Source organism: Ambystoma mexicanum, chromosome 12, assembly GCF_040938575.1.
Source record: "Ambystoma mexicanum isolate Mex_15411 chromosome 12, UKY_AmexF1_1, whole genome shotgun sequence".
In the NCBI taxonomy this organism is placed as follows: Eukaryota; Metazoa; Chordata; class Amphibia; order Caudata; family Ambystomatidae; genus Ambystoma; species Ambystoma mexicanum.
In genome coordinates this window covers 619,059,331-619,082,274 of record NC_090936.1, presented here as the reverse complement: position 1 = coordinate 619,082,274, position 22,944 = coordinate 619,059,331, and the positions used below count along the sequence as shown (strand labels likewise).

At 45.9% G+C, this 22,944-nt stretch overlaps 1 protein-coding gene and 1 long non-coding RNA gene across 4 annotated transcripts in view; one reads left to right on the top strand and one right to left on the bottom strand.

Moving 5' to 3' along the window:
* Positions 1–22,944, bottom strand: part of LOC138513910 (uncharacterized) — a 519,082-nt gene that overhangs the window by 469,147 nt on the left and 26,991 nt on the right. The window lies entirely within an intron of this gene.
* The window catches only part of LOC138513908 (cathepsin S-like), a 46,506-nt gene that overhangs the window by 2,533 nt on the left and 21,029 nt on the right, over positions 1–22,944 (top strand). Inside the window, exons 3-4 of the mRNA XM_069629050.1 lie at positions 1,037–1,179; positions 4,648–4,833. Coding sequence (XP_069485151.1) covers positions 1,037–1,179; positions 4,648–4,833 — 329 coding nt within the window. The remainder of the gene's footprint in view (positions 1–1,036; positions 1,180–4,647; positions 4,834–22,944) is intronic.

Here is a 22,944-nt window from a genome sequence, read left to right as displayed (position 1 = left end):
ACAAACATACAACAAGTGGGAACAAATCAGATCACTTTTTGCAAGGCTAAGACAGGAAAATCCCGGGTTATCAGGTAATGGCTAAGTGCATGGGGCAAAAGTACTAGTCATAAGACATGAGTGTGGTAGAGTCAATCACAGGAGTCACAGGGAAAGTCATTTTGTTAATGTACGCAGACATATTTTAGGGAGTTTGGAGCCAGATTTTCACATTCCTTTTGATCCTCTTGAGGGTATATTTGGCTTTCAGAGTTAGTCAGAGGTTGTCGCAGAAATGTGGAACTGATAATATGATGGATCTCCCTGCATGTTTCAGTCTTTTGCACCTGAGTGTAGTTAGGTTTTAACCTGTGATGATTTCAGCAGTCCTGTAAGTATATATCTGTTTATGTAAGAGGTTGCCATTCTTCAGTCTTGCTTTTTTCTAATCATTAACCCCTTCTAGTTAAACATATGTGTGGTTTATACTGATAACCTCTATGTTGCTGACATTTGTTTTAACTTTAGAATGTTTATAAAGCAAACATGAAAATTAACATGAAACAATTGTGCCATCACTACAATAACCAGAATCCTTTGAGACTGAAATTGAAAAAAAGTAATTAGCAACACCTGAAAAGGAACACAGCTAACACAGCCTCCCTGATGAGAGTTTGAGACTTGAAAGTATTTGGAGAAGTAGAACTAACTATTGTGCTTTGAAACTGTAGCAGTTGGGATTTAACCATGGTAATTTTTTAACATTGTTGGGACTATTTGCATCTGGGATTCAGCCCTGTTATTATTTTTTGAACTGTGTTGGGATTCAACCCTGTTATTACTTACATCAGGATTAAATTACTTGGAACCAGAGTGCGCGCCTGACCTTCTTTTCCTATGAAAATTAACATGTATTAAAAAAAGTTATGAGAAATAACTAACTGTCTTTGCTTAGTGAACATGCCAATTGAATACACCTATATGTTAAATGAAAAATATATGGCTTTCTTATGAAAACAATGTTTACGTTTATGTTGACCAAATTGCTATTTGGTAGACAAGAAATACAAGACTGCTGGGGAGGAGGTTCTGCGCAGGGAAAGGTGGGAATCGACCTGGAAGATGGTGATGCAACACAACAAGCTGGCGGACCAAGGCAAGAAGAGCTACTGGATGGGGATAAACCACTTTTCTGACCGGGTAAGAGAGTTGGGGTGAAATATTGACCAGAAAGGATTGACATGGGATAAAACTCATAGGTAGTGATTGTATATCCCTTCAAAAGGTTATTTTTCAGATAATTCCCTCCTTTTGAGTTGAGAATGCTAATGGGAAAGGACCTTTCAATTTGAAGTGAAATGTCATCGCTTATTTCTGGAAGAATGTTATTTTTTTATGGAAGAAAACAAAAAGGTTTCCATAAAAAACGAAATGTCTCTGTGATCATGCCTGAACTATAGATACATTCTGCTATGCCATAAGTGACACTTCAAGAATGAGGTCAGTTGTAATGAAGAACTCATTTTTCAGTTTACTAGTTTAAGTGTTATGTCCCCTTAAATATGGTGTTGCTACTGTGACTCCACTACACACACATATTTTAAAGTAGGGGAATTCTGACCCAGCTAAAATTTTGCAAGGGGAAAATAAACATTATTTCCTGACAGTCCTTGGACATCAGTGAAGGGATTGATATTTTAGCCATGTTATCCAAACATGCAATAATAAGACTATTTGATAAGGGGATGCGCATCCGTGTTACAAATACTTTAATGCTAGGAAAAGGTGCTGTGAAAAATCAAATGAACACCAAGCACGGTGCATATTGTATGCTTAGTGATTCAAGCATTCAACCCTTTTATTGCAGACATGTTTATTACATATAACATCTGTGGTCATTCTTATGTTCTCATTATGTTCTCAGATTTTAATGCAACGCTGTCAGAACCCCTCACTGGTGATATTTGCCCTTTTGCCCTTTCTCATAGGGGTGTTTCTAAACAGTACAATATGGGCAGGGCGGAAGACAGACACTACCGTACCTACTAGGTCAGTATTCCGGGATATGCCTGTAGTACGAACCAAGAGGAGTGTCCTTGTTTTCCCGGTCTCCTTCTTACAGTAGGTAGGATACAACAGAGGTGTTCCAGACTCTCCATTTTGGAGTGAGAACGTTCTATCATAACATGGTTATTGCAGGTTTTGATAATGTACTTTGCTCAGTGAGACACGTATAACATTCTTATTATAGCTATGATATATACTGGAAGTGATCATTAGAAATGTACATTTACAATTTAAAAAACATCTAGTTTACAATGTTGGTAAAATAATCATCTTTTTTATAGGTTGTTTTGCAAAAAAAACACAGTGCCCCACTCCCTTAAGATATCTGTTTTTTTCTCTTTGGTCATGCAGCTGTTCGCAACAGCTGGGTGGTTCTAGCAAACACGCATCTGGCATGCGGCACTCACTCACAAAGCAAGGTACAGCAACATAGAGTGAGACAGAGAGAGAAAGAGCAGAAAGAGTGCGAATGAGTGTCACTGAGAGATATAGCAGAAACGAGAGTGCGAGGGAGAGTGAGGCACAGAGAGAGAGAGAGAGAGAGAGAGCGCGCGAGAGGGAGATATAGAGCTAGAACGGTGCTTGGTAAGCAAGGGACATCTTGTATAATATATCAATAAATACCTGTACTGATGCCCAGGTTATAAGTGAAGTGAGGGCCTTGAACTTGTGCCCCGCCCATAGAATGGGTGTTTATTGCTATTAGCATCCTGAGGCAAACTTGTGGGGTACTAAGAGCAATGTAGATGTCAGAACCAACGAGGTGCATTGAGCATGCAAGCCAGTGTTTCTAACAATGACATCCTCAACTAACAGGGCCACCGTGGAAATCGGGGTGGGGCACCATGCAGAGCCCTCTTCCATTTCTGTGGCAGCTATGTGCAGGCATAGGTAATCAGAGGCTGGTCCCAGAAGGATGGTGTGGGTTTTGAGACCGTGGAAGTGTCAGGGATTAAGAGGAGAGATTTCCAGCAAGTTTGACCAGCATGCAGGTTGCTCCCAACCCATGCATGAGTTTCAGCCCAGATTTGGAACAACCTGATTGGCTGAAGCACCCACGGAGGCTATTATTTTTTCCCAGGTTGTTGAAGGAACATTTAAAAGTCTGACATTGGTCAGTTATGGCTAGCACAGCAACCATAACTTGCTCTGACCATGAGGTTACTCATGACAACTTAAGTGGCAGAATGGTGGAATCAATGACTTTGCCTATGATATCATATTTTGACATTACCTCTGATATCATTAACAGTGATAATATAGGGCATACGGTCATGCACAACAGCCCCTGTTTATGGGACATGGCCAATGGAAGGTGGATATGTGAGGATACATTTGCAGTAACTGGCTCTTTCTGGCGTGTCACAGCAAACATTCTCCCCCAACAGACGTCAGTGGACGGTGGTCAGTCAAAAGGCCGAAAAAAAAATATCGAATGACAAAAATATCGAGAAAAAAAATCTCGGAAAAAAAAAAAATCGAATTTTTTATTTATTTATTTATATGTATTTTTGGGGTCAAGTAAGTATAAAAAAGGGGTAAAATTAAAAAAAGGGGGGGCTGGTGGGGAACCCCCGCATTTCGAAAAAAACGTATTGAAAAAAAAATGCGATTTTTTTTTTTCGAGATTTTTTGGTTCAACCTTTTTTTCGATTTTATTTTTTTCGATCTTTTCACTATAAACCGTCAGTGGACAGTTGGCACGGAGGGCGTGTTCAGTTGGGCAGTGCATACCTCTTTGTGAAGAACGAGCCCAGCGCTCATATTTTCATTAAGAGGATTGCTGTAGTTACCTTGTACCCACAGCACATGCATGCACCCCTGGCAAGTCCCTTCTATCATTCAGGGACTTGCAGGTGAGAAAAAGTAGAATTTTGTACCTACTTTGAAACCAGTTCCAAGATTTTCGACTCATCTAGGACTGAAAAACCTGTTTGGTCCATTCACATCTATCAAGTATTTCTGCTGAAAATGTTGTTGCCTCTTTGTCACCTATTCTCTCTCTCATACTTTTATTCTATACTTTTTTCTGCCCATTTTGTCCCTCTGTTTTCCTTTCACTCTCTTGTTTCCTTCCCTTCACCACTCTTTGCCTCCCTTCTGCTAACTCTCTCTGTCTTTCCCCTACGCCTCTTGGTGGCGTGTCCAGACTCTTATGACAGGGGTGGCCCAAGTGGGGCACTGACCTATGTAGGGGTGACAAGAAGCATGAGTGCACACACACATATTGATCATAGTTTGGGATAATGGGGTGGCACCCGGGGCAGCCAATCAAATTCCAGTGGTAACACGTGCCTCCCCGGACACACCACGGATGCCTCTCCCCACCTTTTCTCTTCTTAGTAAATCTCTCTCTTGCCTATAAACATATATATATATCATCATCATGCCTCCACCTCTCTGGCTCTTTGTTTGAGTCACTGTATTTTTCTCACGTGACTCGTCACTCTCCTTTTCTGTCCCTTCTATATTAGCCCTCTCTCTGTAGCTCCTAATTTTCATGGCTCCGTCAGATTTTCTCCACCTACCTTTCTCCCGATGTCATTTTCCCTGTGTATCATTCTCTGGCTTTCCTTCTTATAATTATACTTATCTCTTCAGACTTTATCTGAGCTGCGGGCCATGTCCTGTCTCAGAGTCCCAACATTCAGAGAGAAAAGTGCGTCTAAGTTCCAAAGCGCAAGCTCCAAGGTCCTACCTGCGTACGTGGATTGGAGAGACGAGAAGTGCGTCACAGCCGTGAAGAATCAGGGTGACTATTGTGGCTCGTGCTGGGCCTTCGCTGCTGTAAGTAGGCATCCACTGACCCAGTATTGATTCCTTGAAGCACCCATAACGTTGACTGCACCCCTGAAACTATTGTTGACTGTGGAAAATTAACAAAATACACATGTGCTAGTCTGCAGTGTGAATAGAAGTGTAATGCATTAGGTTGACAGATTTATGTGGTGATGGCAGTTAATTATGCTGTCAGCAGGTTTGCCTATTTTTGTTTTCTGAGCACCTCCTTTACCTGTCACTCCCCCATCTATCACTGGTATTTTATTGCAGCATAAAGACCACAAAATGGTTGATGGTTGCACTATATAAATCGCGCACTCACCTTCTGGAACTCCCTCTGCCTCTCACTCCATCTCATAGAGGATCACTTGGCCTTTGGGAAAGCCCTAAAAACCTGACTGTTCCCTCCCACATCCTGATCTCACCTTCCCCACACCAAATCCCCATCCACTCGCACACTAGCTTCTTCCAGCATCACCCTCCCCTCCCCCTGCACATTCCCTCCCACATGTCCCGCTCTCAGATACCTGCCTCATCTATCCTTCATCTTCTGTGCTCTGCCACCACAACCCTGCTTTGGGTGCAGCCAACCCCATACAGAGGACTCAAGAAGGTATTCCAGTAACTTGCACATGATAAGAATCCAGACAGTGGGCCAGGTATTACACTCATATGGGCCTGGAGGGTGGGCAATGCATCACACTTAAAATGCAACCTAGGAAAACACTCAGATCATCGGGGAGGAGGACAGTCAAGCACATCAGATGCCTCTTTGGTAGTTGGCACTGTATGTTACTCTAAAGCACATGAGGGTGGGCCACGCTTCCGTGAGAAACCATAAAAGGGGGGCCTTGTTTGCACTATATATATATATAACTAGGGATGGCATTTTATTACTTTAGGATCCTCTCAGAGGGTGAGTATTATGTATTCATTTAGCACTTAGTTTCTCTGTGACTGCTCTTTCTACATAGATGGAACCCAGGATGTAGATATTGTTGTTTGTACAGCTAACCCATTTTCTCGCACACTACACCTTTGCAAAAAGCGGAAGGAACGTGCTCATTTGGCATACCCTGCACTCACATATAACACAAACCTTATTCCACAACACCTCTGCCATAAGAATGAAGCTACCTTTAACGACAAAAAAACAAACTATAGCTACTCACATAATAACACAATCCATCCCTATTTAGTTTATAGTTTACCTCTGCTGCACCCATCCCCACGCCATTCGGACATGGGTGACGAGCAGGGTCTGGCCCACCATGACATAACTTTAATGGCTGAAATGCATAACTGCATAATAGCAGCTCCCAATTCTCCCAAATGTGGACTCCGTCCCCCCGAGGAAATCCAACCAACAGTACGTTGAGACCATAATTATGGTGAAAGGCACTACACAAATCACAAAATGAATGAATTAATAAATGAATAGTATCGTATTGCTAATATCGAGATGACAACGGCTTAGCATTCAGTTTTAGCAACAGAGCCACAAAAATAAAACTTAAAACACCCTGTATCTCTTTTCAGTCGATAATTACATTTGCTCTTAAACTGTTGGCTTTGGGATAAACACGCTGGGGGTCAATTCACAAAAAATACCAGTTTTTGGGTGTACGGTTTGACACCCCTAGGACAAGCCTCTGGCCTCATTCCGAGTTTGGCAGAGTGGCAAAAAAGTGGTGGTAACAGAATTACTACCACTTTTACCTCCCAGCCAAATCACAAGATTGGCCATGAAGTGGAGGATTTACCTCTAGCATCGTGCTGGAGGTAAGTCCTCCACTTTACCGAAAAATCTGCAAACTCAGCTGAATTATCAGCCATGGTGATTTTGCTGAAGTCTCCTACGGACTCCAAAACAATGGGACTTACACCGCCTACCACCACTTGTAATCCTTTGTTAAATCTGCAGGACCAAGTGCCCGTAACAGTAATTCCTTTTGGTGGTAGTTCTGTGAATTTACTGCTGAACTACCACCAAACTCGTAATGAGGGCCTATAGGCTTCATTATGAGATTGGCGGTAACCGCTGCCAACCCTGTGACACCGAATCCGGCGCTTGACTTCCCGGTGCCATCAGGACATTACAAGTCCCGGCGGCACAAGCACCAGATTTTGCAAGTCCCCATAGGACCCCATGGGAGTGGGGAGACGGAAACACCAGCACCATTGCTAATGGTGCCAGTGCTTCCTTCACAAATCTGTCTACCGGGCCGCCGCCTGTCGAGTGAAGGGAACAAGGGTGCTGGTGAGCTTATCGTCACCCTTGTTTCCAGACCACGACACTTCTAATGGGGCCATAAACGGGACATGTTATTACCCATGTTCAGCACACCTATTAGTTACTTGTTAGTAGAGCTACAAAGAAATGCATGTGATGTGTACAGTACGCCATGCGTAAGTCGAAACATGAATATTAACTAACTTTTGAAATTGTCTTGGATGCACAATTTTCTCAATGATTTTGTCAATTCGTACACACATGCCACAAATTTCCGATCCATTGCTGCACTTTCCTATGCTTTTTTTATTTATTTACATTTATAAAGCGCTCACACAGCCCACAGCGCTGTTACAGGAATTGTTTGTTTTTCCTAGTTGCGTAATTGTGTTTTTTTTTTGTTTTAGTTACGTATTTATAACGCGCTTTAACACCCAGAGGTTTCTAAGCGCGGACCAGGGGATCGAACCTGTTGTTGCTTCGTGTCGTCTTGCTTCCAAGACGCGCACGCTGCCGCTGAGCTATCCTCCCGGGATACTTTTTGCCCCACTTAAGCCTCAGTAGTTGTGAATATAAGAGCAAAAAATGAATTTGGAAATGTATTCACAGACATTTGCATACCCTTGTCTGGAACACCACTTTGAACATCCACATTTTCTGGTCTGGTGCTACATTATGTCTACATAATCTTTTGCACATGTGTGTAGTTTCCATAAAGTTACACATGGTAGATTCTCTTGAGGCATCGGAAAATGGGGCTGGTGCATTTTGGGTTTTCTGTGTTTGGCTTTCAAGTGCTATGTGCTGGCTGGGCGTACTGTCTAGACTACCCTGGGGTTTAGGCCGAATCCGGCAAACGTTAATCGGTTGTTGGGTGAAATGAAGGAGATATTCTTTCTGGTTTCTGCAATAAGGGTAACTTGGCAGTTGTCACGAGAACAATATATAAATATTTAACTTTGTGGGCTCCTACACTTTGCTATAACAAAAGACAAAGGGCCTTGTCAAGAGTTGGGCGGTATCCCAGCGGTAAATCTGCCAGGATACCGCCCAATTCAATTAGCTTTAACACAATTTGGTCCAGCGCTATTAGCACCGGATCACAAGTTGTGGTGGTGGTGTAAGTCCCCATTTTCTTTGAGTCCATTGGACTCAATGCAGTATTTTCGACACAATTACTGCGGTGGTAATTGTGCTCAAAATGGGGGGAAAGTTGGAGCATTCACCTCCCGCTCAGTAATGCAGCAGTAATAGCGTTACCGCTCTATTTTTACCGCTCTGCCCAACCCCTTATGACGCCCAAAGTGTATTGACCCATGAGCATGGTCCTGGTGTATAAAAGATTGATTTACATTTTTTTCGCACTTAGTCTAAGTTTTAAATTTGGAGGCAGAGGCTTCAGACTTGTATTTTCGATTTCTTAGATACATTGCCTCATTACGTGTATGGTGCTCGAGCTCCTTTCCCATGCTCTCTTGTGAATCTGGCTAACACCCCACGTTATCTAGCCAGCATGATAGCTACCCTAACTGTTTGCTCTCCCCAACTGCAGTCCTCCTTTACCCTCAGTCCTATATAGTCATACTGAGCTACTTGCTCTATGGGAACTTCTTTAAGTACACGCCTAATGCTTGCTTTTTTCTTAGTAATTTTGTCCCTGAATACCAGCATCTTCGTTTTTTGCGCATTGATAGATAGCCCATTGGCCTCACAGAATTCTGAGTAGACATCTAACTGTTGCCTAAACCCAACCGGGATGACGGAAAGGAAGACTGTGTCATTGGCAAAGATCAGAATTGGGAACCTGTCGCAAGCTGGGTCATGGGCATCTGATGAAATACCTACCAGTTTGACAATCACTTAATGAAGACACAGAACAGCTTCAGGGTCAGAACGCACACTTGCCAAACTCCCATTTGAATCCCCACTGTGGCATTGGTGCACTCATCTACTCTTCATCTTATCACTGCACCATTCCTGGTATAGAGGATCTGCACAGCCCTTAGTAACGGAGGCTGAATACCAAGCCCTTCCAGAGTGCCCCACAGCTTTGTCCTCGGCACCTTCTCAAATGCTCTTTTTAGATCAATGAGGATGGTATAGATCTGCATTTTCCTAAGTATGATATATTTATCACATAAAGGCATAGCCTTACGCTTTGTTTGATGGTGCTAGTTCCCCTCTGGAACCCTGTTAGCAAATGTCCAAGGATCCCATTATCTTCAATCTATCTCTCGAAGTGGCCCAAGACGGATCTGGCAAAAACTTGTCCTCCCTATCCAGCAAGGAGATAGGCCTACAATTACAGGGTTGATCTCTGTCCTCTTTCTTAAAAATAGGTATTGTCTCCAGGAGGGAGGAGCCCTAGTAGGTTCCAGTGCAGCATTAAACTTTTTTGTCAAGTAAGGGATCCAGAACTCTGCAGAGCCAGTTCAACCTCTCTATACCTCAGCACTAAAAAGGTACCATCTCATGGGATTCCTGCACCATGGCCTGGGATTTCAACACATAGATCACAGAAATCCCTAATTTCATGGTACATGTTCTTGAAGTGGTCCATCCACATGGATTCAGAGATACATCCCTGCAGAGTACTTTGATCCATTGGCCATCCTGTTCCCATTGTCTCCCCAAATGTTATTGTGTCTTTGGTGTTGATCGCCAGGAGAAAGAAGCTCCAAAGATCCTCCGCATAGGCCAATTTCCTTGCCTTCATTATAATTCAATTTAATTATAGCTCGATAGTTGCCCCTGGCCTCGCGCAGTGATACTACCCTGTCATCCCGAGTGGCCCGTGTGAGGGATTGAGCCATCACTCTACCCTGATTCCCTGCCACATTGCAACCTACCTACACTAGAATAATTGTGCTGTCTGCTGTCTTTCAAATTGCATTGTGAAACCTAGGCCTTTCTCCCACTATACAAGACTCTTAGACCTAGGTGTGTTTTTATCTAATTGCATTTTGAAAGTAAAATGTAAACTGTATTGTGAAACCTAGGCCACTATACAGGACTCTTAGACCTAGGTGTGCTGTCTCCGTTGTTAAACTACTTTGTGACAGTTGTGCTCTCTTGGTTTTTGCCTTCTTTACATAGCATTCACCCCGCAAACTGTTCTACAACTGTCTAATCCTTGTTGTTGTGTTCAATTGTCTACTTTTTTCTTGTCTCTCCTTGTCTCGTCCACTTACACCCCTCCCTGCCTCCTCCCCTAATGTTACCCCGCCCCTCCTCTCTCCTCTCCCCATCTGCTCTGTGGTGCTCTGTCTCTCTTATCTTTTCAAACTGCTAATCTATCGACTATCCTGCTCGCCTCACTAAATCTGGTAGGAAGAAGTTTAAAAAGGTCATCCTGGTCTCAAGCCCAGGCCCCCCTATCGCTGACACCTATACCAGTGCCTCCTCCAGGCAAACCCTCACTGACATCGGGGGTCATTACGAGTTTGGAGGCAGCCATGGTGCTACTAGCACCATGGCTGCCTCCAAACCTGTGTCCGGGTAGTCGGAATGGGGACTTACCAGGTCATTCCAACCTTGGAGGACCCGGTAAGTCCCCATTCTGAATACCATTCCCATTCGAGCCTGCATAGGGCTCAATGGGAATGGGGAAGGAGCTAATAACGGGCCCATAAATAGCGGCCCCGTTATTAGCTCCCTGGTCCCTTAGCGGCTCCCACTAAGGGCGGATGGTAAAACCAGCCGGCCCTAGTGAGACCTACTAAGGGACCTCGGAATGAGGCGGTACGGGGTTAATGGACCGGCATCCTTACTGGTGCCGTTAAACCCCTATCGCCGTACTCGTAATGAGGCCCATCCTCTTTGTCGTTCCCTCGCCAGAACTATGGACTCTTCATATGGTCTCTGTGCTTTCTCTGTTCTCTTTTTCTCCCATTAATGGTGGCACCCAGTGCGAGGCCCTCCTGGCCTCCTTCCACTCCTCTAAGGTAACCATTAATGTTTACCTGAATGGCACTGTCTTGGTCCAAGGCCCCCAGGCCAATCTTCTCCTCTTTGATAGACACTTCCCGCGCCTCATCAATTTCCTTCCTTCTCCTGCTCTCCTCTCTCTTCCCTTCATGGCTTCCTTGCCTGCCCCTGCTGTTCCATCCTTGGCTACCTTGCCCTCTCCTCCCTCCTCTTCTGTGCCCCCTCAGGCCTCTTCTACACCTCTGCGGGGCGTACCTCTGATTTGTACCCCTCCCCAGAAGTCTTTCAAGGATGGCAACCTTCTCCAAATTGCCACTCTAAACTCTCGCTCAGTTGTCAAACACTCCTCTCACATCTGCCACCTCCTCGAAGAACTTGACCTCGATGTCGTAAGTCTCACCGAGACATGGTTTACAGCCAGCTCTGTCACAAGCTTTGACACTCCCCTCCCTGATGGCTACAAGATCCTCTCTGTGCCCAGGTCCAACCGTACAGGAGGAGATGTAGCCCTGATCTTCCCTCAGTGGATTCCTGCCTATGTCATTCCTACACAGGCCTACTCCTCTTTTGAATGCCTTGTCTGCAGGCTCTCTGTCTCTCCTAGCCATTCCCTCACTGTGGCTACCATCTATCGGCCACCTGGTCAGATCTCCTCCTTCCTGTCTGAGTGGGCAGACCTCTCCTCTTCCCTCATGGTCTCGACCACTCAACTCCTCCTTCTTGGAGACTTTAACATCCACTTGGAAGCTTTCTGTCTTTCCTCTGGACTCTTTCAGGACCTATGCGACTCTCTCTCACTCTTATCCTCCCCTCCAGCCCAACTCACTCTGCAGGGCACACCCTTGATGCTTTGATCTCTATAGACCTTCCCCTTTCTATTCCTCTCACCACTCCTCTCTCATGGAGTGATTACTCTATCCTTTCCTCCCAGCTCACTCTCTACACCCCTCAGGACAAGCTAATGTCAGCACTGCCACTTACCTTCTCGGTTATCCGACCCATGAAGCGTGTGTCAGTTTAGGCTTTCGCCACCACTTTCTCACCACTCCTCCCCTTTTGGCTGACTCACACCCTGACCCAGCCCTCTCTTTGCTCCACTCTGCTATATCTGAAACTCTTGATGTTCTTGCCCCTGTCATGAGAATCCGCTTGAAGCCCAAAGCCAAGTGCAACTCTTTGTATGACTCAGACCTTGCCACCCTTAAACGCAAGTGCAGGGTGGCTGAGTGGAAATGGCACACTTCCTGCACATCCTCTGACAGACTGGCCTGTCACCTGCTCCAAAAGCTGTACCGGCTCTCGTCCGCACCAAGAAGAGAGCCCACATCCAAGTCCGCGTCTCTGCCGGCATCTAACGCCTCAGCCAAACTCTTTAAAATCTGCAAGGAGCTGGCCAATCCTGCTGCAGTCTCTACCTCTCCTGTCCCCTCCCAGGCCCTCTGCATGGCCCTGGCTTCTCATTTCATCTCTAAATCTCAGGACATACTGTCCTCGCTCTCTTCCTCTCCCCCTGCCCCCTTTACTGCCTGCCCTTCCTTTGGACCGTCTTCGCCCACTTCTTCCCCCTCCTTTTCTGCCTTTCCCCTGGTCTCCTCAGACGAGGTTTCTCGACAAGTCTGATCTATGGAAGTCTCGTCAAAACTGGTTCACTCCTGTTCATCCAAAACCATCAAGGACAATATTGAAACCTTGGCCCCTCCCCTGGCTGACTTCTGCAACCACTCCTTTGCCATCAGAGTCTTCGTTTACCCTCTGAAGCATGCCCTTGTGCACCCTTTTCTTAAGAAACCCTCAGGTGACCTCTCCTGCCCGGCTAACTATCGCCTCATCTCCATCACTCCTTTCCTGGGCAAACTCCTGGAAAAACTGGCCATCTCCCATCTTAATCATCACACTGAATTGGTTGGTTGTCTCCATGACCATCAGTCTGGCTTCAGAGCTGCCAGAAGCAGGGAAACATCTCTCCTGAACATCCATGAAAACTTTGTCTCCAACCTCGATTTGAACACCTCCTGTGTCTTCATATTACTTTATCTCTCTTCTGCCTTTGACACGGTCAAACATGCCATCCTGCTCAAACGTCTCTGTGATAACATGGGTATCAACGATCAGGCCCTGGCTTGGCTGACCTCTTTCCTCTCCGATCGACCCTCCCAGGTCCAACTTGGGTCCTTCTTCTCCTCTATCTCTGTCTCTATCTGCGGTGTCCCACAGGGGTCTAACCTCTCTCCCTGGCTGTTTAACTAATACCTGGCACTTTTTGCCCACTGCAGTGCCACTCTCTGCCCCAACTTTCAGTGCTATGCGGATGACACTCAGCTCATTTTCAGGCTCCCTTCCACCACTTCTTCTCCTTCTCTCATCTCTGACTGTCTGTCTGCTATCCAGGAGTGGTGTGCTGCCAATAATCTCTGCCTTAATGCCAGTTAGACAGAGATTCTCCTCATCGGTACACCTGCTCCCTCCTTTCCTGTCACTCACTGGCTGGCCGCTCTTGGCCCTCTTCCTGCTCCCACCTGTGAGGCTAAAAACCTTGGGGTCTTCTTCGACTCCACGCTCTTCTTCTCTCCTCACATCTCTGATGTATCTAAGAAGTCACACTACCAGCTGCACCATGTCCGAGGTATTCTTCCTTTCCTCTCCTTCCTCCAGAAGCTCACTGTCTACAGAGCTCTGGTTCTCTCTAAGCTGCAATACTGCAAAAGCCTCTTTCTTAATCTGCCTGCTCTACTCTCTGCCGTCTGCAACTCATCCAGAACAGAACTGCGAGACTTGTCCTTGGCTTCAAGCCCAGGGATCGTATCTCTCCAGGATTGAAATCTCTGCACTGGCTCCCAGTGGCTGCAAGGATTAAATTCAAAACCCTATGCATTGTCCACAAGGCCTTCTGGGGCCTGGAGCCTCAATACCTTCAACTCTCTCTTCCTAAATATCTTCCTTCTCAAGCTCTTCGCTCATCCACCTCCAACTCTCTCATGGTCAGTTGCTTCTCCAATCAACGAGTTGGGGGTAGATCTCTTTATTCGGCTAGGGTCTCCGTCTGGAACAGCCTCCCTGCCTCCCTAAAACGTGAGGAGAACCATCTCTAGTTCCCGAAGCACCTCAGAACCTTCCTCTGTACTTCTGCTTTCTCTCCTCACCCCTGCTGAACTCCTGGTTGAAACTGAAACTGCACTGGTCATCTGGCGACCCTCTGATTTCAGGCCCAGGTCCCCTCACCTGCCAGTCGCCCACCTGCAGTGCCTCCCTGGCAAGCCTTGCACTTTGGGACTGCTCCTGTACCCCTACAGTCTCCTACCAGCATATGACACCTGACATCTGCACTTACCTTTGCCACCAGCTGGCCGCACTTTTTTACTCATTGCTTTATTTATTCTATTTATTTATTATTTTACTGTCGATCCCATGTACTTCACTGTCCCCTCCCCACACACTTTTCCTCTTCCCCCTTCCCCTGCACTTGCGCGATTTCAATGTCACCTGGCCTAGTAAGATTGAATTATTCTGTCTTCCCTCTATTTCCCCCTCCCTTGCTTCGGCATGCCTTTAAACACTTGTGTATAGGCGCGTTATAAATATCATATCATATCATCTATCAACTATCTGTTTGGCTTTCTTGATCACAGCGCTTTTGGCTTGGTGAGACGCACCATGTGTAATGAGTAGTTTTTAACTGCTTTCCTTGTTTTTGTATATAAAACCACTGAGATGACTGGTAGGCTTCTCATGCATGGCAAGAAGGTCCCTGCAACCCCGCTATCCATAGAATAGGGACCCTCAAGAGCAGGAAGAATAGAACTATATATTACTGGGAAAATTGTTTTGTGATCCATCCTCTCCTACTTGATGGAACATCTAGAATGTTCAGCAATGGATAGAACAATTGAGGGCTTCTTTATTGCCCTGTAACTAGCCCCAGAAGAGCCCTGTAAGGGCTACTGGGTGGTGATCACTCTGTGGTCTGGGTATCAGCATCATTCTTCAGAAATACCCAGACATCCAACTTCACTAATACATATTCTATCAGAATTGTGTGATTCCCAGCTTGGAACGTATTATCAGCTGGAGAGGCGCCAACAAATCTGCCATTGCAGGCCCTCAAGTTGGATGGCATAATCAAGCTGGCAACTTCTTCTGCATTCTTATACTTCCTCTTGGGCTTGTAGGCCACCAAATCGCAAATACCTCAGATGTTATCTTCATCCTCCAGAATGTTAGCCATGATGTCTCATGACTCAAATTTGAAATTGAAGTCACCCATAACTATAACCCTTGCTGTGCCTTGGCACCTCATCCTTCAGGCATTCACCCTCTCCTAGAGAAGCCCAGTAAGCCTGGAGCCTCCTTGCATGGCCTGTCGATTATATAGATTATACAGACTAATTAATAACATCTCAGTCCCATCCACAAGACTCAGGTGCAGTTTCAAGAAGTCATCAGATCCTCTATTAACAGCAGCTCTGATGTCAGTAAAAGGTGATATGTTAACCCAGGTTAGTAAGCCCTCACTTGATCTACCAACCTTGCCTTGGGTGGCTTTAATTGAAAAGGTTGCATACCCTTGTAGGTTAGGCGGTACTATCGCCCAAGTCTTCTGGAGGCTTAGTATCTCGTAAGTGCAGATGAACTTCAACCAATCCTCATTTGTTAAGTACTTAATGTTAATGTTCCTTGATACAACATGCACCTCCAACCTGGAGGGGAACTCATCCACAGGGGGTATAAACAGAGGCACTAACAACCCCACTATCCTCTCTGTCAGACTGGGTAATATAGAAGTAGTGAAGGAGAATGTGTCTGGGGGATATATACAGAAATGGTATTTGCCTTCAGGCCATCACTTCCAGTCAGGTTGAACCTTAGATAGTAGGTGTTACTGATTACTGGAAACCATCCAGGTATTTAGGGATGACTGGGCTAGGGTGGCAACAGCCGACAGTAGACGAGAGGGTGAGGGTGGGGCCTTTAATAAGCTCCTTTCCAAATCTTCAAATTAAAACCCTTGAACTATCTTCGAGAGTCAGTTTGCTCTGGATGTCTTCTGTGACATGTAGCCTGCCCTACTTGTTCATATGCCTTTCTTGGTGTTCTCTTCTTGAACAGTGTAGAGAACTTCATCTGAAAATCATTATGCGTGTCTAGGCATGACTGAGACTCCATTGTCTCTTCTGGCATGTACTTAGGCCTAGTGAGCCTTTTTTTCTGCCATCCTAATAGATAAGTACATGTGCTGCATCATATACATTTTCTGTTATTTACCGTCCTTTGAATAAGAGGGCACACTATCTGTACCCTATGGTTTTAATTTTGTGTCCTCCACGGGTCCCTGCGCCAACAATGAGATTGCATATTTTTTTTGTTCTGGAGGACTTGGGCACACTTTTTGTTATGTGAATTTAGGGATAGTTGTGTACTGAGAGCTGATGTCAGCGAGGTATGTGCAGAAATAACTGAGTGCTACTAGCTTCTACAATGTTAGATTCTTCCTCACTCTCAATGAGCGGTTCTGCATCCCTAAAATACCTCTGCAAAGTGTCCTTGCTCCCTCCCAACTTTGCATTCTTTATTCTTGGCTGTGCTGTCTTTCATGGTTGCAAGATGGTTGCATCTGAGTAGCTGTAACCATCTCTTGTTTTCTCTTTTGCACTTGCCCCTTGTGTTGTCTCCCACTACTGCTGGGCCTGTCCTTCAGTTCATCTTGGCATCTGGTATTTTCACCCTCTATGTCTGTGGGTTCCACCCATATCTTATCCGTATTGTCTGGCATCTTTACCTCTCTCCTGCAATGGTGTGATTGTTCAGAGCTCTTTGTAATGGTGAAGGCTTTTGTCTGCCATAACTCTTACCTATTTCACTTGACTTAGAAATATTGGAAGGCTTCACAGAAATGTTAAACATAAATAAAATGTGAATACATAAATAGATTATAGCATGGGTTGAGTAAGGACCGAATATAGGTCTCAATAAGGTTGCAGATAACACACACATTTCTCTGTATATCTAAGGCCTCTTGAGAGACTCTCCTCACGTAAAGAGGCCAGGATTCATGCATTGTTTAAGGTCATAATGGCGAGGTTTTGAAATTAAAGTATTCTTGGCTACTTCCCATACATTAAAGAAATGATTTGAATGCCTTCATTATGACCTGGGCAGCAATCGTACATAGAAGAGGAACAACAGGCGATGCAAAGGTGACGAAATAATCAGAAATAATAACGTATGATCTGCTACTGCACACCATCCATTTGCATCCTCAACACAACATTGGAAAACGTTAAAAAAAGGACAAAGAATGGTTGGAGTTTCCCAGACACACTGCACGCTGTATTTCTTGACATCTGCATCTGTTACCTACAACCCAGTGGATAACGTGTAATAAGGAGCATTGCCATGAATACTGTATGACAGAGGCGTCACTAGGAGCAATAGCGGGTGGGGAATGGTATAGCCCTGGGTCTTTTGGCTGTAGCCCTGGATAGAAGCTCAGGGGCTACAACCAAAAGGCTAGCTAGCCCCGTGTCCCGACATTGGCATAGCCATGGATTTAAATGAATTTGTATTGATTTTTCAACAAGTCAGACTTGATACATGTTAGTTTCACAGTGCCAATCAGTGGTATAACTACTAGGCGATTATGAAACAACAAAAGGAGTGCAACTTGTCTTTTAGGATCCACTTTCCCCTCCACCCCCACTCATCATTTCCCAATGAACAAAAATAATAGAAAAAACGAACAGATCTTTGCACAGCTCAGCTTGCTGTACATACATTTCACTACGTAGATTGCAATATAGATGTGCAGCTGAAAAATGAAGGTTAACAGACAGTATGGGGCTGTTCCGTTAGCTTTACTCATTGTTTGCAATGATGAGTTTAGTCAGTTGGTCTTACGGAATCCCAATATGCTGTGCAGTATTCCAAGAATGGCAGCCATATCATGTCAATGTTTCTATGAGATTCGTGGACTGCGGCTGTAAGGCTCTCCATCTCATAGATGGCGTGTGCTTTGATCAGCCATTCTCTTTTTGTAAGGAGTGCGGCTGACTTCCATGTGATGGTCAAGCACAATCTAGCCGCTAGTAACAGGTTGTGTGGCATGTTCGATAATGACTCATAAGAGTCTTCTTCATCCGACTCCACCCCAAACAGGACTAGCATTGGTGTCAGCACTCTAGATATCCCGTCTATGGCCTGGATCCATCCCAGAACCTCCTTCCAGAACATTTTAACCTTGCAGCATTCCCACCACTGGTGCCAATAGTCACAACGTTCGCTGCAGCCTCTCCAACAGAAGGGAGATGTGCCCGGAAACATTTTGGACAACCTTAGAGGAGTATAGTGCCACCTTACCAGTAGGCGTGCATTGTGCATTTTATATTGTACAGAGATGGTGATGCCCACACCGCCCTGTATATAATCTTCCATACCTTCGGCTGATTTGTTAGTCCCAGCTCGGCTTCCCACCTAGTTTCAGAGGACGGGGACTGGAGGTGGCCTCTAGTGATCAAAGATTTTGTGCAATGAGACCCTTTGTTGTTTGGGGGACGCTAAGTATTTGCTCGAACGGCATCAGGGAACGTTTTAGAGAGTCACCCCAACGCGCGTCGCTCAGGGCACTTCTTAACTGGATGAATAGCATGGGGAAACCTCGACACACTGTAGTGCTCCCTTTAACTCTTCTAAGGTGATGAATGAACCCTTTTTCCACACCTGCCCGGCTCGCACGAGCCCAGCCTCATACCAGGTTTGAAAACGCTGAACTTCGCTCAACAGATCCCGAATGGGGGGGACCAAATAGAGCTGAGGGGAGAGGGCCAAGATGTGACCCCACGCATGGCAAGAGCCGGACGCCAGAGGGACGACAACACTTTTAGGACGGGGTGCTCTTTAATTCTTTGCATCATGGCCTATAGAGGAACCCACAGCCATTCTCCCAATGTGACTGGTGCGAAAATATCATTTTCTATTGCAGCCCACTGTTTTTTGGAGTTTTCCCACAGGTGGTCCGGCAGTACCCGGAGTTGAGATGTCCTATACTATTCTTCTAGGTCTGGGTATCCCATACTCCCCCCCACCTCTTTGGGCTGAATTAGTGTAGAGTACTGAATCCTGGGCTTTTTGTCGGCCCATAGGAACCTCAATAGGGTGTGTTTTCCCTCTGTCAAAAATGGTTCTGGGATGATTATCAGAAGGGATTGGAACAAAAATAAGAATCTTGGCAAGACGTTCATTTTTATGGTGGTGAAGCGTGCTGCCCACGACAAGGGCATTTTGGACCATCTGTTGACATCTTCTTGGATGGTCTTCCATAGGGGGATGTAATTGACCTCAAAGAGATCTGAGAGAGAGACCGTAATATTTACTCCAAAGTATCTGATGGAGTTGGTTTGTACCTGAAAACTCCAGTTCGTCTTCAAGAGTTCCAATAGTTCAACATTCCTTTTTATGGGTACTGCTATGGTTTTTTGAAGGTTTGCTCAGAAGCCCGACAAGGCACCATATTGCAACAATTCCCGGAAGAAGGCAGGGATGGATTCTAATGGTTGGGTGAGGTACAGTAAGATGGGCCTCATTACACGGAAGGCGGTAATGGTTAACGGCCACCGTTAATGGTAACGGTGACCGTTAACCATTACCGTCTTACTACGAGGTCCCTTAGCGGGTTGGTGCTTTAACGCCTGCTCTTTGCAGGCGTTAAAAACTAACCCGCTAAGGGACCTCGGAGCTAATTACGGCACCACAAAATTGCGGTGCCGTAATTAGCGCCTTCCCCATTCCCATAGAGCCCTATGGGGCAGAAATGGGAATGGGGAAGGGCAATGGCGGAAGGGGGATTTACCGCCCCTCCAACCTTGGAATGGGGCGGTAAATCCCCTTTCCGCCAAGGCGGTGCCGGTATTTTACCGGCATGAGCCATGGCGCTAATAGCGCCATGGCTCACCGCCTTCCGTGTAATGAGGCCCATTGTCTGCAAACATGGGCAATTTGTATTTATTGCCTCCCCAGGGCATGCAGTGAATTGTGGAATTAGATCAAATGGCTTGGGGGAAGGGTTCGACCACTAAGGCATAGATTAAGGGGGGGAATGGGCAGCCCTGTCTAGTGCCTCGTGTAAGATTGAAGGGATTCGAGGAGGTGCTATTAATGGAGACTTTGGGTTGGGCCGTCTGATAAAGCGCTTTAGCTCCTTATGTCCACACGGCTCCCAGCCCTACCCATTTCAGGTCCGCTCGTAAAAAGGGCCATTCCACATGGTCAAATGCATTTTCGGCATCAACTGATAGTAGGAGAGGGCTGTCACCAGCTTCTCAGAGAGTGGCCATGAGGTCTAAGGTCTTCCTGATGTCATCTGCTCCCTGCCTTCCTCTCACATAACCTACCTGGTCAGACTTGTTGGGGAAGGACTAGTGCCAGGCGGGTGGCCAGGATGCTGGAATTGATTTTAGCATCTACTTTAATGAGGGAGATTGGGCGGTACGATGCGCATTCTAATGAGTCTTTGCCTTCTTTAGGGATGACAATGATTATAGATTCGGTGAATGATTTGGGGGCATACCATTACGCAAGTATCGAATTGAAGAGTTTGGTGCGAAAGGGGGAGAGGGTACCAGAGTTCATTTTGTAGAAGGGTGGCGTATAGCCATCTTGCCCTGATGCCGAGCCTGCCTTAAGGGCACAGATGGCTCCTTGCACTTCTATGGTGGTAATTGGGCCATTTAGCATGTCTAGGTGTTCCTCGGAGATCGGCGGGCAGGGGAGGGCCGCTAAGTATTCCTCGATTGTTGAGGGGGCACTATCGCCTTCTGCTGTATACAGCCTCGGATAGAACCTTGAAAAGCGGTTGACAATTTCTTGTGGGTTAGTGAGGGGGACGCCAGACTCATCGTTAATTTTGTATACTGCTCTTTCTGCTCTATGCCTTTGAAGCCTGTTGGCTAACATCATGTGGGCGTTATCCCTCTTCTCAAAGAATGTTTGCTTGAGGTATTACCGTTCCATGTGTCCCATAGTTCTTCCCTCAGCCCCTTAATTTGGGTCACAATGTCATCAATGTGGGGGGGGGGGTGGTTCCTAAGGGTTTGTTCCAGCCAAGCAATATCTGCTCTCAGCTCTCTTTCCCTGAGTTGCCTGAGTCTTTTCTTGGCTACCCCTTCCGATATTAGGATCCCTCTTATTGTGGCTTTCCCCGCTTCCCAGACGGTGTTCAGCGACATTCCATCTGTGTTGTTCGTCTCAAAGAAACTAGTGATAGCCTCGGAAAAAGTTTCTTTGAACACTGGGTCCCTGCACAGAAAGTTGTTGCATAGCCATCCTCGATCTGGCATGGGGAGGGGGCCAAAGTCGAGGTCCAGCATGCATAAATCGTGGTCAGTCCATGCCACCACTTCAATGAATGCTCCTAAGATGTCACTTTTGTTTTCAGCTCCTAGCAAGAGATAATCTACTCTCGAGAAAGTTTGGTGCCGGGGGAAAAGAAGGTAAAGGACTTTTCCTCCGGGTGAGTTGTGCGCCATGTGTCAATTAGGTGGTGTTCCGTCAACTGTCTAAGGAACCTATTCCCCTGGAGGCTGCTAGGCGGGTGGGAGTTTTGCTTTACTGGGTGCCAATCACGCTCCCGTTCCGCCGCTACATTAAAATCCCCCCCACAGACCAGTGCACCTTCCCTACAGTTTTCCAGAAAATCAAACAAAGGTTCAAACAAGTTGGACTGTTCCTAGTTGGGTGCGTATACTGAGCAGAGTGTAATAGTGCGTGTTCTTAACTTTCCCTTGAGCGCTACATATCTCCCTAGGGTGTCTCTGTATACGTGTTCTATCTGAAGCCCCAGGGACTTTCTCAACAGGATGCCCACTCCGCCCTTCTTCAGGGGGCCGGAAGCCCACACCATGTCTCATATCTCCCTTCCTACAATCTTTTGTTCTCTCCTGCTAGTGTTCTTTTATTCTTGTATAAACAGAAGATCCAGCTTGTATTGTTTAAACGGCTGTGCTAGCATTAACCTTTTTTGCGGCAAATTGAGGCCTTTCACGTTTAGGGAACCGAAGACTATGCCGTCAGACCGAGTCATACCAAAAGATGAGAGTCACGGTTGGAGCCTCATTGCCTTGTAATTTGCGCAGTGGCTGTCCTCTTCCCTTTGCAGGGAAGTGGTAAACCTGCTGCAACAATGCAAAGTGTGTGTATGGAAAAATAATGTGGACTGACCTGTGGTTTTATCTAGGTGAGTGTGTCTTCCCTCCCCCCACCCCTTCTCCCCCTTATGAGATGCAACTAGGGGCATTTTCATCTGAAAAAGAAAAAAGAGACACCCTAAATCAAGAAGGACCACATTGGTGGGAACCCTCCCCAGGCTTTAACGGGAGCAATAACATATGTGCAAAGAAGAAACAGCATGCGTGTGGAACAGTATGCAGTAACCACTTGAGGACTAACTCAACCTCAGAAAAAGAATGGTCTTGCAAACAGCTGCATAGATTGAGAGAACGATGCATAGTCTTCAGGGAGTATTCAATTTTTTGTATTTCCACTTTAATTGTGCTCGGCCTCGTCTCTGTGGTTTAGGCGCTGCTTCTCGTCGTGGTCCCGTGGGCTCTCTTTGACTCTTAGTGTCCAAAACTGTGGTGGGGCCTTGGAAGTGACGGAGGGCTAGATCTGCCTCCTCCACTGAGGTTATCCTGAATTCCTCTCCGCTGAACTCAAACGACAACGAGAAGGGGTGGCCCCATCAGTACCTCACCCCCCTTTCCTGCAGCCAAACCGTGAGGGGACGGCATCCTCTTCTCTTTGCTAATGTCATCGCTGAGAGGTCTTGATACAGTTTTACTTTTGAATCCAGAAATTCTATAGTATCTTTTTCTCTTTCTTTCTGCAAAATGTCCTGTCTCTGTACGTAGTAGTGACATTTTATGAGGACTGAGCGGGGACCCCTTGGTGGACCTCCCGCCCTGTGCACCCTG